The sequence below is a fragment of the Muscardinus avellanarius genome (assembly GCF_963383645.1).
Source record: "Muscardinus avellanarius genome assembly, chromosome: 6".
Lineage (NCBI taxonomy): Eukaryota > Metazoa > Chordata > Mammalia > Rodentia > Gliridae > Muscardinus > Muscardinus avellanarius.
In genome coordinates, this window is record NC_137791.1 from 82272289 (window position 1) to 82288814 (window position 16526).

Here is a 16526-nt window from a genome sequence, read left to right on the forward strand (position 1 = left end):
GCATGCAGTGGCTGGGTGCAGCAGCACATACCTATAATCTCAGCTACTTGGAGGGCTGAGGTAGGAGAGTCTCATGTTTGAGGCCAGCCTGCGCAACTTATCAAGACTTTATGCCAAAGGAAAAAAATAATAAAAAGTGCTAGGAATATAGTTCAGTGGTAAAGTTACCTTGAGTTTAATTCCCAGTACAAAAAATAGTATATAATATACAGTGAAATTTTCCAGCACTGACATTTGTGCTGTTGTGACAGATACAGAACAAATGCAAAAGCAGATGTCTTTTAATCTGTCAAACATGAAAGAGATTTCAAGACTAAAACCACTATTCTCACTAAATGTTATTAATTAAATCATTTTAATTTTAGTATTAATTATTGTTTTAGTATTTATTTCTACCATCAAGATTGCTTAAAATAATCAGTCACTTGATAATTCCATTAGGTACTTATTTAATTTTGTTGCGAACTAATAACTAATAACTACCTGAGTTGTTAAAGGTTATTCTTATTATAACACCGGTATCAACATTTCAGATTCATTATTTGTTTTATGTCTTGGAATTTTCTATCTCAGAACACTTTTCCACAACAAGGTAAGTGATAGATGAGACATGGGTCTTTTTAAAGGTGGGAAAAGTTGCTATGAATGGAGAGGAGGTACTAAAACATGTTTTCAGGCAAATATATCTTAGGAAAGTATATGGGAGTTGAGAATGGAAATTTGGCCCTTAAAAACACTTGTCTGCTTATGGCCCTGGAAAGTCTTCGGGTTCCCCTAGGAGTTGCATATACAATTTGGAATATACTTGGTTTCGGGTGATCACATACCTAAACAAATAAAGTACAGTTTATTATTGCTATCATAGACATATGTTTGTAGGAGTCTAGGGAGGAAAGTGTGGGGCTTGAAAGATAACCTCAGATAGTTTGAAGGATATTGAAAATAAACAAAATTGATTGCATAGTTGTTTGGAGTTTGCAAAACATCTTCATATATCAACTACACTGACTAACTTATTAATCTTGTGAGATATCTATGATAGGGACCCTTTCTTCTACAGGTAAGAAAAAATAAAGCTCAGAGAAAATTTTTTAATGTGCTGTGTATTGAGCCCAGGGGAATTATATCTCCTAGATATCCTTCTAGCATTTTAAAATTATTTTTTTTGAATTCTGAAACAGAGTCTTATTAAGTTGCTGAGTGTGGCCTCGAACCTGCAATTTATCTGTCTGTCAAGTACTAGAAATATAGGTATGGGTCACCTCACCTGACAAGAGAAAAATTTTTTTGAAAAAGTGTTTTTAGGAAATCATTTTGTGGCACTTTTAATTAGTAGCACTGATGGCAAAATATTTTTGGAAGATTGAATCCTAGTTTATTCTCACTTGATCATAAAAAACTTGACAATTTATATATACATTATTCAGATTCTGCAAATCTGAAACAATTTGGATATAAATCTTTAACCAACTCTTTAGCCACCTTAAATACTGAACATGGTAATATTTTATGGGTACTTATTTAGTTCTGTTCCATACTAATGGGACAAAGTATATATAGGGAGAAATATTATTAACCCAATTAATCTGTTTCCTTTTTGAGGCTTTATTGTAGTTTGTATTAACCTCTCTCATTCTCATCTAATCTGAATAAACTGCAACCATCTGAGTCATGAATTTAAATTCTACCTGTAGGTGGATGAAGCAGTGGTATTAAACCATTCTGTTTTAGTGATTACTTTCATCTCTGCCGTTTCCTACTCTTGGATATTCCAAAATTAGACATTAAATGCCATAATTACTACCACTGACTGTAAAAGAGCTTGAGGACAGGCACTGACTTATTACATGTTTCCACTCTTGTGTTATGGATGATAAAAATAATTTTATTATTGAAAATTGAATTTGTGACTTGTATGGGAAAATGGATCCTGAGGTAGTTGTGAGGACACTAAAATTTGTCCTTCCATTCCTGAATATCCTCTCCATTGGCAAAAGTGCTCCTTACTTTCAAAGAAAGTCCTCAACTTCGAGTGTCATATAAATGTCCTGAGGTAATGGTGTCTGAAGACATCCACCTAACTTCCATCCCCAAAGAAGAAAAAGTCCGTTTTCAAAATATATTTTAATACATATGTTTTCCAGGTCTGAAGTGGCATAATGTTAATACTTCAAAGGCAAATTTATGGAATTATACTTTTTCAGAAGTTATTATTCTCTACATTTAATATATTTTTTGAAATTTCAGGGAAGTTTTCAGGTAAACTAAGAATTTCTTCTGAGAGCCTCCAATATGTCTCAATCTATTCCATATTGTGGTGAATGAAAAAGATTCACATATATCATCAAATTTGAGGTGGTTTAGTTGAAAAAATTTGAAACAGCTTAATGAAATCCTAGAAGAAAACAAAATACTCTTAAATGTAGGCAAAAGCATATTGAATTTAAACATTTTACTTATGATCCAATTTCTTTTCTAGAAACAGGAGTGTCTCTATCAAATCATTCTTATGTTATCTAAGGATATTTGGCTCTAGACATCCCCATACATTAATTAAACACTTATTTTTATATGTTGGTGCTGGCAAAGCTTATTTTTGCAATATTTCTTTAAGTGTTATCAGAGGGAATCCAGATGAATTGATCTACTGGGAAAACTCTAGCCTATTACCAGGAGATTCTGAGGCTTATTCCAAGCAGTGAGTTGAAAAAAGGATTATGTGAACTGAAATGTGTTTGGTGCGTGTGCGTGTGTACGTGTGTGTGTGTGTGTGTGTGTGTGTGTGTGTGTGTGTTGGAAGGAGACAGGAGAGAAAGAGGAGAGAAAGGCACACAGACCGATTCCAAATATTTTCAGCTCTGACCTAAGATAAAAAGGTTAATATGCCAGCAATTAAATGTCTTTTTTCAGGGTAAATACCATAGGGTTGATGGCCCAGTGAAATTCCTTCACACTGCTTGAATCAACTGTGCGTGAGTGAAAAGGACTCCCTGATTTTATTAAGGCCTGCAGTTGTCAAGCAAGACAGAGAACTCTTTTCTCCCATTCTGTTGCTGGTTTTCATGGCCAAGGGGCATTTTCTAAGATGGCAGAACTTACCATTTGGTGACTGTGTGGTAGTTTCTTCAGTAGTCTGCGTGCCCTTTCGGATGCCTGCAGGCGTGGTCACTGCAAAATCATCATCTGTGCCACCTGGAGTTGGGAGGTGGCCCTCTGGGGTTCCCTGGTTGGCAGGGTTTGCCCCCGATTGTCCTGCAGGAAGGACACCATCCTGAGCATCTGGATTAGCTCCCGCCTGACTGTTGGGCAGGCTGCCTCCCGTGAACAAAGGATGGATGAGGAGGCCTGTGAAGATTTGTGGGGCCAATGGCTAGAATGAGGGAAACAGAAAACAAAGTCAGTAGAAAGACATCTTAAGGCTGGTCAAAGAGATTTTTGTCTTTGTAGGGCAGCAAATTGAGATTGAAATGGCAGAATGGAGAGGGCAAAGCCAGAGAGAGAGAGAGAGAGAGAGAGAGAGAGAGAGAGAGAGAGAGAGAGAGAGAGAGAGGCAGACACAGACAGACAGACACAGACACAGACAGACAGACAGACCTGGCATTCCTTACAGGAGTTGCCTCCCTTGCCAGTCCCAAGCCCAATGCTGGTTTCACTATTGGGATTCTTTGTTATGCTCATTTCCCTAAGGACAGGAAAGTCAGAATCAAACCAGTCATGGGAAAAGAAATAAAACAGCGTGTTACTATGAGGTGCATCTGGAGGTAATACAAAGGCAGAAGATCCTCACAATGATAATGAGTTACATCTCTGTTATTTACCTTAACATTAGCCTTTCTTTTGCCCACACAATTTAAAAAGGTAACTTGAAGATTAAAAAATAATGAAAAAATTAGTTCAAGTAGATTAACCAAACATCTTCCTCCTGGATCTCATACCTGCGAGGTTCTCTCAGTGTGTTTTTCAAAGACATGGGAATATTTAGCCAGAAATATTTTTCTTGGAAATTCAGCCTCTTGAGTGTTTTGGGGGGTTACTGAAGGAGCTTCCTCTCTTGGAAGTTTTTTTTTTTTTTTTTTTTTTTTTTTTTTTACTGTTAAAGAGATTCTGGCCAGGTGTGTGTGGCATACACTTGTAATTCCACCATTTGGGAGGCTAGAACAGGAGGTTTGAGGTTCTTGGGCAGCCTCAGGTACTAAGTAGGCCCTTTGCAACTCAGTAAGACTATTTTCTTTCTTTCTTTCTCTCTCTTTCTTTCTCTTTCTTTCTTTCTTTCTTTCTTTCTTTCTTTCTTTCTTTCTTTCTTTCTTTCTTTCTTTTTCTTTCTCTTTCTTGTGGAACTGGGGTTCCTGGAAACCCTTCTACCTCCGGGCTACACTCCCAGAACTATTTTTATATTTTTATTTGGAAACAGGGTCTCTTAAGCCAGAGAGGCTGGCTACAAACCTGTGTGATCCTCCTGTCTCCGCCTCCCAAGAGCAGGAATTACAAGTGTACGCCACCACGCCCAGCTAAGACCATGTTTTCAAATAAAGAACAAAAATAGGGCTGGGGGTATGGCTGGGAGGTAGAATGCCCCTGGGTTCCATCCCCAGTACTGCAAGGGTGGGGGAGGGAGGGAAGGAGAGAGGGAGGGGGGGAGGGAGAGAAGGAGAGAGGGAGGGAGGGAGAGAAGGAGAGAGGGAGGGAGGGAGGGAGGGAGGGAGAGAAGGAGAGAGGGAGGGAGGGAGGGAGGGAGGGAGGGAGGGAGAGAGAGAGAGAGAGAGAGAGAGAGAGAGAGAGAGAGAGAGAGAGAGAGAGAGATGGTGAGTTCTGATTAAGCAGGTTTGGGGCTCGACCCAATGATCTGTATTTTAAAGTATTTCTCAAAATCATTATGAGTTGGTGAGCCAAGATTGAAGTTTGGCAAATACAGTCTTAGGTTTAAGAGATACTGAAACCTGAACTAGACTTATGCCAGGTGAAATAGGAGTATAGTACAGTATAGAATTATTAATTAATTAATTAATTAATTTTATTTTTGGTGGTACTGGGGTTCCTGGAAGCCCTTCTACTTCCGGGATACACTCCCAGACCTATTTTTACATTTTTATTTGGAAACAGGGTCTCCTAAGCCAGCGAGGCTGGCTTTGAACCTGCAAGATCCTCCTGTCTCTGCCTCCCAAGTGCGGGGATTACAAGCGTGCGCCACCACGCCCGGCATCAATATAGAAGTATTTAAACTGAGAATTATGACAATCATAATTTTTACATAAGAAAAGTGGGTGGCAACCATCATTAAAAGGATGGAATGGGCCCCGGAGTGGTGGCCACGCTTGTAATCCTTGCGCTTGGGAGGCGGAGCCAGGAGGATCGCACAGGTTTGAAGCCAGCCTTGCTGGCTTAAGAGACCCTGTTTCCAAATAAAAATATATATAAAAAAATAGGTCTGGGAGTGTAGCCTGGAGGTAGAAGGGCTTCCAGGAACTCCAGTACCACCACCAAAAAAAAAAAAAAAAAAAAAAGGACGGAATGGATAAGAGTACATTCCATATAGTAAGGGTAAGTCTTTTTTTTCTTTTCTTTGTCTTTAAACAGAAATTACTTAAACTCTCTGAGCTTTAATTTCCTTATCTGCATATCTGTGTCAAAGCTATTGATGGTTGTTTGACGAAGTTAGTTAAAGGTAATGTATATAAGAGATCTGCTAACGTGCTTATTAGGTAGAATGGCCGGTAAGTAGAGGTGGATGTTCATATATCAGTGTTGGCAAAACAAGACACTAGCCCTATTACTTGATTATTATTTGTGGGCAAAATAGCAAATTTCTACCTTTTTCAAAATAGAAATATTTTTAAAAACCTTGTTCCCAAATATTCCCTTAATTTCTTATTTCTGTTATGTTTGATATCATGTTAATTAAAGTCATTTTTTTGGGTACTGGGGATGGAACCCAGGGGCACTGTACCTCCGAGCTATACCCCCAGTTCTATTTTTTAGTCTTTTTTTAGTTTTGAAACAGGGTTTCACTGAGTTGTGAAGGGCCTCGCTAAGTAGCTGAGGTTGTCCACGAACCACGATCCTCCAGTCTCCACCTCTCGAATACTGGGTTTACAAACGTGCACCACCACACCCGGCTTCAAGTCATTTTTAAATAAATATGACTTATGACTGACTACATAAAAGTTCATAGTAAGGGTAATAAGAACTTTATTTATGCCCAACACTCACTAGTTACTCACCTGTATCACAAATAATGAATCATTAGCAGATGCTAGAAAACTACAAATTTAATCTTTCTTGAAAGAAATTTAATATTTATGTTATTCTACATCTGCATGCATTTCAAAGTTTAAAATAATATACTTTAATCCATATGGAATTAAAGTAATGTGCATTGGCTCTCTGTATTCGACTGAATCTGAGGGAAAAGTATAGAAAAACCAATGCTGAGTCTTAGTCATGGGAAAGTACCTGGAGGGGGAGGATGGAATCGCCAGCTAGGAAGGAGAACCTAACTCAAGGACATATAAAATGTTCAGTTACTGTGATGTAAAGATTCAGGGTTTTCAGTCAAAAGAGACTATGAGAGGATAGAAAACACGGCGGTGGAAGTGAATTTAAGAATTTAAGTGAAAGAATTTAAAATGAGAGTGATATATAATTTTTTCTTTACCAGTTCCTCTGAGCTTAGGATAGCAGCCTAAAAACAAAAATTTAAACATATTAGACAAGTTTTAATATATTCAAGGTAAATATATATCTAATGAAATATCTATCTATCTATCTATCTATCTATCTATCTATCTATCTATCATCTATCTCATATATAAGCCGGACGTGGTGGCGCACGCTTGTAATCCCAGCATTCGGGAGGCTGAGATAGGAGGATCGCGGTTCGTGGACAGCCTCAGCTACTTAGTGAGGCCCTTTGCAACTCAGTGAGACCCTGTTTCAAAATAAAGGATAAAAAATAGGGCTGGGGTGTAGCTCGGAGGTCGAATGCCCCTGGGTTCTATCCCCAAACCCAGAAGAAAAAAAACAACATATATAACAAAATATTACTTGAAATGCTTTTTTTTTTAGTGGTACTGGGAATTGAACCCAGGGGTGTTCTTCCTCTGGGAGATGGCCCCAGTCCTATTTTATTTGAAACAGGGTCTCACTAATTTGCTAACCTTGAACCTGTGATTGCTCCTTTCTCAGCCTCTCAAGTACTAGGATTACAGGTGTGCACCACCATGCTTAGCAAAAGCTAAAGTACTTTTAAATATCATAAGGAGATATTTAAAAATTTAAACAATACATTAAACTGTTATCTGTATCACTAAACTCACATCAATATATGATATGGAAAACATGTTAACATTTATTATATGAGTAATGTGAGATCACCAACATTTAAAAATTATGTATTTATCTATTGTTAAGTGATAAATGCACATGGAAGGAAATTTGGAGAATTAAGAATGCATTAGAGAAAAAATCTCAAAAAATACCGTTCCACCACTCAGAGTTAGTATATTTTTTCAGATATATATTAATATATTTGTTCCATATATATTTTTACATAATAGAAATTGTCATTTATATAGGTTTTTATCTTGCCTTATCTTTTACTATTCCATAACAATCACTTAACTGTATTATTGACAATTTTTAATAAATATAATTTTGAATGGCCTCATAGTATTTGCTCTTATGTTTATGTAACCTTTTTAAAATCTTTTTTGTTGTTGTTGAAGATTTAAAGGAGTTTATCAAAAAGATAGATACACAGAAGACATTATAGCCCCATGCCATTCAGGAGTGGCATGGGGAGGTGGTTCGAACAAATTCATCCTTTTTTAAATCTTAAATTTAAGGTATATCCAAAAATTTTCTCTATTGTACAGATCGTTTTGATAAATATATTGTATATAAACCTTTTCTCTGTTTCAAATTATTTTCTTGGCCTATGGTCCTAAATATGAAAGTAAGAGTTGATAGAAATTTTATATTTGATTTTTTGTTTTTAGAGGTAAAAGTTGTCACCTGATGTTGACATTTATCTTGGTCTTTGGTAACTTTATGCCCTCAAGTAATTCAATGATCTCAAGAATTACTTTCATCAAAGTCAGTAGGAAAAGAGATAATGTATTTTTGGAAAATATATAACTAAAACCAAATTTCCACAGTCATGAATCTAATAAGTAAATTCCATTACTTTATTTCTTTCTTAGCACTTCAGTTTAGAGGATTGACTGATTGCTTCATCTGATATACTATTATTCTAAAGATACAACTATAACTGAGTAACTGTCAGAATCACTACTTACTCATCTTCAAATTAGACATAAAAATAACGTCTACAAGAGGTTGTTTCTAGCATTAAATAAAAGGATACCTGTCAAGTACTTAGAATGGTGCCTAGCACATAGTGATTGCTCAGTGTTATCTTTTATTATTATCACCACTGGCCACACAATGTAGAGTAAATTAGAAATTTGGTAACTAACTGATGAATTGGAACAAGATTAATTTCTTCACATCAAAGTGATTTAAAATAAAAATCATACTAAAAATAATCTTACCTGGGCTCCAAGTTGTGCTACAATAATTGGTAACATCTGAAAAAAGGAGGAAAAAATTACTAAAAATATGTATTTATAGATAAGTTTCTAAAAATTGGTTCAAAAGAAATACTAATCAATAGAGTCATAAACTTATTTATAAGGATGTTTTCTATAGCATTTTTACAGAAGCAAAAAATTTAGAATCCTCCTTAATTTTTGCAATAGGGAATTTAGTATTCCATGGCATATTAAGAAATCATTAAATAGTATTACAAGTGAATATTTCAAGGCATGAAAACTATTCAAATGTATTTAGTAGAAAATAAGGCTATAGCAGGGCATGGTGGCACATGCTTGTAATCCCTGAGCTTGGGAGGCGGAGACAGGAGGATCGTGCAGGTTCGAAGCTAGCCGCGCCTGTTTCAAAAATATAAAATAGGTCTGGGAGTGTAGTCCGGAGGTAGAAGGGCTTCCAGGAACCCCAGTACCACCAAAAAAAAAAAAAAAAAAAAAAAAAAAAAAAAAAAAAGAAAAAAAGAAAAAAAGAAAATAAGGCTACAGAATATTAGAATAAGAACATATTTTATTTTAAAAATGCGCTCATATATATTGAATAAGTTCGGAAGGACAAATCCTAGAATGTTAGTAGTATTTATTCTGGGTGATAGGATTCTGGGTAAAATTTGTTATTTCTTTTTGCTTGCATGTATTTTCTTTTTTCTTTTTCTTTTGGTAGTACTGGGGTTCCTGGAAGCCCTTCTTCCTCCGGGCTACACTCCCAGACCTATTTTATATTTTTGAAACAGGGTCTCTTACGCCAGCGCGGCTGGCTTCGAACCTGCGCGATCCTCCTGTCTCCGCCTCCCAAGCGCGGGGATTACAAGCGTGCGCCACCACGCCCGGCTGCTTGCATGTATTTTCTAAATTCCTTATAGTTAAGTAATTTCTGTTACTTACATAATAAACAATAAAAGCTTCCACAAAAATTAGATAACAATGTGAGATAATGGGGTTGAGGTCACATTCTGGGGAGGATAAGTTATCCAAAAACAACTTAGTTTAGCCATAAGAAAATTAATGTACTTTTCAGAGCTTATTAAATTTTTGGAAGTGCAAACACTTCCAAAAAAGGTTATATCATAAGTATGCTATTTTTATTTTTATGTGAAAAGAGTTGTGAAAGTTTTTACTGAAAGCAAGTAATGATGGGAGATAAGCATCCAGAAACTGCAAAGTCCTTGGAGACTTTTGAGGTGGTATGAAAAAAAGAGCACAAAAAAGAGAAGATTGGATTTTCTGAAGGTAAAACTTTATCCATCTCTTAATTTTGGGGGGGGGGTAATTTTGGCCATCCAGAAAGTCTTCATTAGAAAGCAGAATATGATGGAAAACAACCCTGGCTCTTCTTAAGTTCTTCTTAAAATCTTCACTGTCCAATCTCCCTCAACTCTTTATGGTTTCCCATTATCAATTATAAATATATTATAGAGAGCTTATGGGGCAGCATGCTTAGTTTTCTGGACGTGTTTTCATGGGTTTCCAGCAAGAATCAAATTACCAAATGCTCTTCTATCTTCAGTAGAACATGTACTCGCAAATTATCTAGGTGCAATTTTCAAGTTTGAAAAAATTATTTCAACTCTGTAAGCTTCCACCCGTGAGAAAATGCTCTTTAATGTGAGATAAAAGCTGGCATTGACCTTACTTGAGGCTGCAGCTGCTGTTGTCCGTTCAATGCCCCCAGGGTCAACGGGAGTGTCTGGACACCAGGTGCCATTCCTGTGGCAGGGTTAAGCTGGAGGGCAATGAAGAAGATGTTTTTCATTTTAAACATTCAGGAGACTAAAATGTATTTATTAAGTAGAAGTGTAAAAATACATTTGAAGGAAAGATTTGCTATGTAAATACATCTTGTTCTACTGTATGTGTAATTAGACACAGAGGTGGAATTCAAAGATGTGTTTAGTCTGCTAGTACAATTATAACAAGGTCCATTACTAAGTTTTTTCCATATTAAATTTTTCTTTGGCTCAGTCTCTTTGAGAATTATTTAGCTAATATTTTCTTGCATCCGCTTTCTTGGCTACAGTATCAATAGCTCTTGGAAATTTTTCTTGAAGAAGTAAGTTCCTTCATTGATATCCCCATGAAAATTAAGATACATAGAATAAAAATATCTAGTCTGGGATATAATTAATATATAATTTAAATTTGAACACTGGAAAAATCCACATTAATCAGGGAAGGAACTTATTTTCCTTTTCCATATATACTAAACTCTACAGATATTCTATGAGAAGACTAAAGGTCTTTCTATCCTTTCTAGTTTTCTCTTGCTGGGATGGTAACAATCATCGCAGTGTTTATGTGGTTGTATGGATGTTGAAGGTAGCATCAAAGAAGGTATGGTGGAGGAATGGGGAGAGGAACTGGAGACGTAAAGATGAATTAGATTAGTTTCTTTGGAGACTCTTACTAAGAAGATTTTCTTTTAGGTTGAATTGAATCACAATCAGCTTCCATTGATTCTTCTCTTGTTCTTCTCTTACCTTATCTACAGTGAATAGATGTGTATGTGCACTTGTGGATACACATTTCCATATATTCTTGCCCCTCCTCCATGACAAACAGTAGGTCTTATAATTATTCAACAATGGGTATTAAATAATATTAAACACTACTTACCAGTTGCAGATCTGATCCCAATGTAAACAACTGTGTTAGTGGTATGAGACTTAAAGAAGGGAAGACCTGCAAGGTATTGAAATTGATGTATTAGATAAGAGATTATTAATTTCTACTACCCTGTCAGTGGAAAATACCATCAATTAATCTATACTCCTGTCAGAGGTGGATTTACCACCAAAGTCAATGAAGGTGAAGCTTCAGGTCCTCACCAGATCTCATTCTCCATTTTATGGTCTTGGGAGTTGCATTAATAATTTGTAAAGTTTGTGGTGTTTATCAGGTAGTTTACTCCTGTTTCTTATTTCATTATAAACATTTATGTTGATACCTAATTTAAATATCTAATTTTGTATTTTTTTTTTTTTTTGCGGGTCTGGGGATGGAACCCAGGGGGCATTTGACCTCCAAGCTACATCCCCTGCCCTATTTTTTATTCTCTGTTTTGAAACAGGGTCTCACTAAGTTGCAGAGGGCCTTACTAAATAGCTGAGGCTGTCTGGCAGCTGTGATCCTCCAGTCTCAGCCTTCCATATGCTGCGATTACAAGCGTGTGCTAACATGCCCGGCTAACTTTGTATTTTTAAATATCTAATTTCTCTAAATTATATAAGCTGCAGGATCCTAAGGAGGGAGACTGGCTGACTAGTGTGCTCTATAAAGGCCATCAAGTCAACAGAGAACTTTAGATTTTAGTGTTATCTGACTACTATTTCACAAAGTCTAGATGTAGGTCAGAGTCCTTTAGAGGAAGAGTTGGAGGAGGAGGGAGAATAATAACTAAGAAGTTATGAAGTTTACAGAAGTTTTAAATATATGTTTAAGAAACAGATTTTATAGCATCACCTCATCAACAACAATGGAACTTAAAATCATGAGGGCACCTGCAGTTATTTTTACAGAGCATCTCCTAATCTCTGCTATCTTTGCAACACGACAGAGCATGTCATTGGATTTCAAGGGCATTTTGTAAATAGGTGGTGCTGTTCCTTTCCAAAGTTTTCTAGATCAGTTGTGAAATCAAAGTATTTTTTTAGACAGAAAAAAGAATGAGAGTGCTCTGCTTTCTATATTAAAAAGTGTTTTGGCTCTCTATTTTTTCCCCTCTCAAAGCCTTTCAATCCTGGCATGAGACTCTATAAATCTTGATTTTAAATCTACCAGTTTTAACATATTTTTATTGCTGGTTTGTAAATCTTCCATATTGCAAGACAGTCACCTGATTTGGCTGCTGTTGGTTTAGCAGTGTTGTCTGATCTGAAGCTGGCTTTGTTGGAGGAGATCCCAAAGTCGGGTTCTGCGGCTTCTGTGAAAACAAATATTTGAGAAGGCAGGGATGTGTTTGAGGTTTTGTATCTGTTCAGAATTAACAGATTGTCCCAAATAAAAAATTTTAAAATCCATTTATTTGGGAGCAGTTTTAATTCATGGAACATAAAGTATGTGCTCTGCATCTTAGTTCTGCATGCATTTTCTTTTCCCTGTGCTTGTGGTACACTGTCATAAATCCTACTTTCTTTTCACGAAGCCTTCCATTTTTGCCTTGTCCCTGACAACTGTGTAATGAAAGTTCCTTTTTCTTCCTGGCCGGGATATTTTCCTAGTGTATTAACAACCATTGACTTTCAGGGCTTTTCCATACCCACGGTGTCTTGTTGAATGGTTTTGTTTTGTAGAGGAGAGAAGCTCAGGGGGACAAGGTGAGTGGCCATGCTAGGAACCTGCAGAGCTCTCAGTCTGAATAATAAATACCTTTCAGCTGCCCTTTGACTGCCTTTGTCCTGCATGTGTCTTGAAGGGCAGGGAGGGTGGCTCTCCCTCACTACACAGTCCTTGGGTCCTCTTGGGTTTACCCTGGAGCAGCCACTCGCTCTTGTTTTCACTTTGGATTTTCCCCTCTAGTTGTAAGAGAAGTGGTTGTCCTTGGGAATCCTTTTCAGTGTTGAGATTATGAAGGGATAACTTCTGTAAATAAGTCCTTTTTATCTGCTACAGTCTGTTGTTAACACAGCAACCAGAGTGACCCTGTGAAAACAGTAGTCTAATCTTGTCTTTCCTCTGCTCAATGCCTGCAATGACTGCTGATTCCACTCAGAGCAAAGGCCAGGGACCTCACAATGCCTGCAGGGCCCTCAGCTCAGAGACCCTAGTGCTTGCCGACTTTCTCCTGCCTCCTTTCCTTTTGTTCTCTGTGCTCTGGCTATTCAGGCTCTTTTCTATTTCTGGAGCAGGTACAGCCCTTTCCTGCCTTAAAATTTTACTTTCCTCTCTTCTCTCTGGCTGGAATGCTCCTACTCTAGATAGTGGCTTACTCATTTCACTTGGATTCACCTTCATGTTAAGGCCTAACCTAACCTGGCCACTCTCCTGACTATGCAACCGTGGGCAGCTCTCCTGTGGCCTGTTGTGTCTAAATCTACTTCGTGCTTTTCCATAGTGCTTACCTCCTTTTAACATGTATATAATCTATTGATTCTGGATGTTCACCACTTGTCATTTGCCTCCTTACTAAAATATAAGCTTCATAAGGGTAGAAATTCTGTGTTTTAATTAATGATAACATGTCAAGCAGATGAATTAGGGTCTGGTAGAAAGAAGGCATTCAAGAAATATTTGTTGAAAGAATGAAATCTTGGTTTCTTTGAGCACATCCACTTTTTGTGACTTTTATTTATCTTATTTTCTCTCTTTCTACTGATAGTATTTGTTCTCTGGCACCCTCAAACTTTTTTTTTTTTTTAGTGGTACTGGGGATGGACCCCAGGGGCCTTCTACCTCCCGGCTACACTCCCAGACCTATAAAATATATATATATATATATATATATATATATATATATATATATATATATTAAATCTGGAAACAGGGTCTTTTAAGCCAGTGGAGGCTGGCTTCAAACCTGCATGATCCTCCTGTCTCAGCCTCCCAAGAGCAGGATTACAAGTGTTCACCACCATGCCCGGCACCATCAAACTTTTGATATACTGAAAATAATCACTAGGCTATTGCAAGTTTCCACATTTGCAAATTGATCCATTTTATGCCTTTTTAATTCAAGAATTTATTCACATAAACTATGAAATATCTTGTGCATGTATCCTGACTTCTCATTTGACAAACATTGTCTCTATTCCTAATAGACATTTCAAAGTCACCTCTCTATCCCCTCCCCACTAGCCATCTACCTGCCCTCATGTTATTGGCTGTTAGGATCCTTCATTAGTCAGCACTCTATTCCTCAGTTCATTATTCATGGAAGCTATGATCCTGCAAAGCTTTATTCATCTAAATTTTTACAAATTATATGGCAAGATAAATATGCCAGAAAGATTTTATTTTAAAGAACCTTTTTGGCAATTTTTTTTTGTGTTACCGGGGATTGCACCCAGGGGTATTCTACCCAGGGGCTGGACTATACCTCAGCTTTTTTTGTTTTGAAACAGGGTCTCACTAAGTTGCTGAGAGTCTTGCTAAATTACTGAGGCTGTCATCAAACCCGAAATCCTTTTGTCTCAGCTTCTCAAGTACTGGGATTATAGGCATGTGTGTTCCCACATGGTTTCCTTTTGGTAAATTTATTCAGTGAAGGAAAACTTCCATTTGTTTACAAAAACATTAGCTTACTACTACACCTTGTTATAATGTTAAAGAATTCGCAACTTCTTTCAGGGGGAGCATACATATGTATATATGGAATGAAGCAAAAAGAGGTTGGACATTCATGTTTTGTCCCATCTTTCCCCCAGTTTACCCTGTTCATTTCCTTCACAAAGCTAATCACTATTTATTTATTTATTTATTTATTTATTTATTTATTTAGGTGATACTGGGGGTGGAACCCAGAGGCTTTCTACCTCTGGGCTATACTCCCAGACCTATTTTATACTTTATTTGGAAACAGGGTCTCACTAAGTTGCTGAGAGCCTCACTAAGTAGCTGAGGCTGGCTTCGAACCTGTGCGATCCTCCTGTCTCAGCCTCCCAAGTGTGTGCCACAACACCCGGCATCACTGTTATTTATAGTTTAACATTTTTGCAGTTTTTATGAACACCATAAAGGGTTATGACCTTTTTTATTACCATTATATATTTAGCAACTAGGACAATGTCTGGCATATACAATTTTCAATAATAATTTCTTAATTGTATAGATGGCCACAGGTGTCAAGTGAGTTTGAGGCCCAAATAAAAATGGTTCCTTTTTGTTCTGGTATTTCATAGCAAATAGCTTATGATTTTCCCTCCTTAATGTCCATACTCAAGAATCTCGAACAAAAAGAGATCCACTTAGAGATTCCAGCCATCTATCTCTATGTCTATAAAACAATGAAGGAAACTGGAATGAATGTAGAGCGCTAGTCCTCTTACTTTCAAAAGCCTGTTTACATGAACAAATTTGTGATGAAATGTTCTAAATAAAAAATGATCACTACTTTATAAAATGCTTTTGCTATCATACACATAATTTGGTAGCCTTTTTAAAGTTCATACAATTTGGATAATTTGTATTTTTTAATCAGACAAATAAGAGAATATAGTTTACCTCTTTAGTCAGAAGCAACCAGTTGCTAAGGAAATCTTGATTTCTTTTTGGAAAATAAAACTACCCACTTTGTGTATATGCATTGAAATGAATTCCTTGGTCCCTCATTTCTACCTCACTGCTTTGTCAAAATAATCAAAATTCTCCCACAATAGAGTGGATACATTTTAAAAATGTCAATATATTGAAATATGTCTTATTAGTTTATCATCTTTTGCCTTGGAAAATAAAAACAAGAAATGAAAAGTATTAGAGCAGAGTAGAGCAGTTTTAATAAATAGCAGGAAAGAAGAAAGTTCTGCAACAAAAGATGCTGCTGAGCCTAGTTGGTACATAAAGTAAACATATTGTACTTACTGGTAATGACTGAGTTGATCCTAGAAGACAAAACAGTAGAATCGTAGTCTTCATGTTTCAAATTGCTACCTATAAGAACAAAATAGTGTTAGTCTTTCACTCGTTTTCCTTTTGAGAGAAGATTATACTTAAAAAATGAATGTTCCACTTGAAACATGGTCAATTCATATTACCTTTGTGTTCACCAAGCAAAATTATACTGGAAATCCAGATGACTTCTCTAGTTTACTCTGGTGAAAATTTTTATGCTTTGAAGATTTGACTTTGTAGAAGGAATATAAATTCACCTTCAGGAGACCGACAGATTGAGAGACCAATCAGGATTGAGCTGCTGGTGAAATCATTTGGTTTCTTTGATTCCCCAACACTTCATTAGGTGGGTTATTAGTTACAGACATTATGTTACCCAAT

The 16526-nt window shown here is 36.7% G+C and overlaps 1 protein-coding gene across 1 annotated transcript in view; it reads right to left on the bottom strand.

The window, feature by feature from the left end:
- AMBN (ameloblastin) overlaps positions 1-16169 on the bottom strand; it is a gene marked incomplete at both ends in the record, with an annotated part of 65188 nt that extends 49019 nt beyond the window's left edge. The window contains 6 exons of the mRNA XM_080697225.1: positions 3100-3370; positions 8550-8585; positions 10237-10326; positions 11217-11282; positions 12436-12522; positions 16116-16169. Coding sequence (XP_080553351.1) covers positions 3100-3370; positions 8550-8585; positions 10237-10326; positions 11217-11282; positions 12436-12522; positions 16116-16169 — 604 coding nt within the window. The remainder of the gene's footprint in view (positions 1-3099; positions 3371-8549; positions 8586-10236; positions 10327-11216; positions 11283-12435; positions 12523-16115) is intronic.
- Positions 16170-16526: the final 357 nt, after the last annotated feature.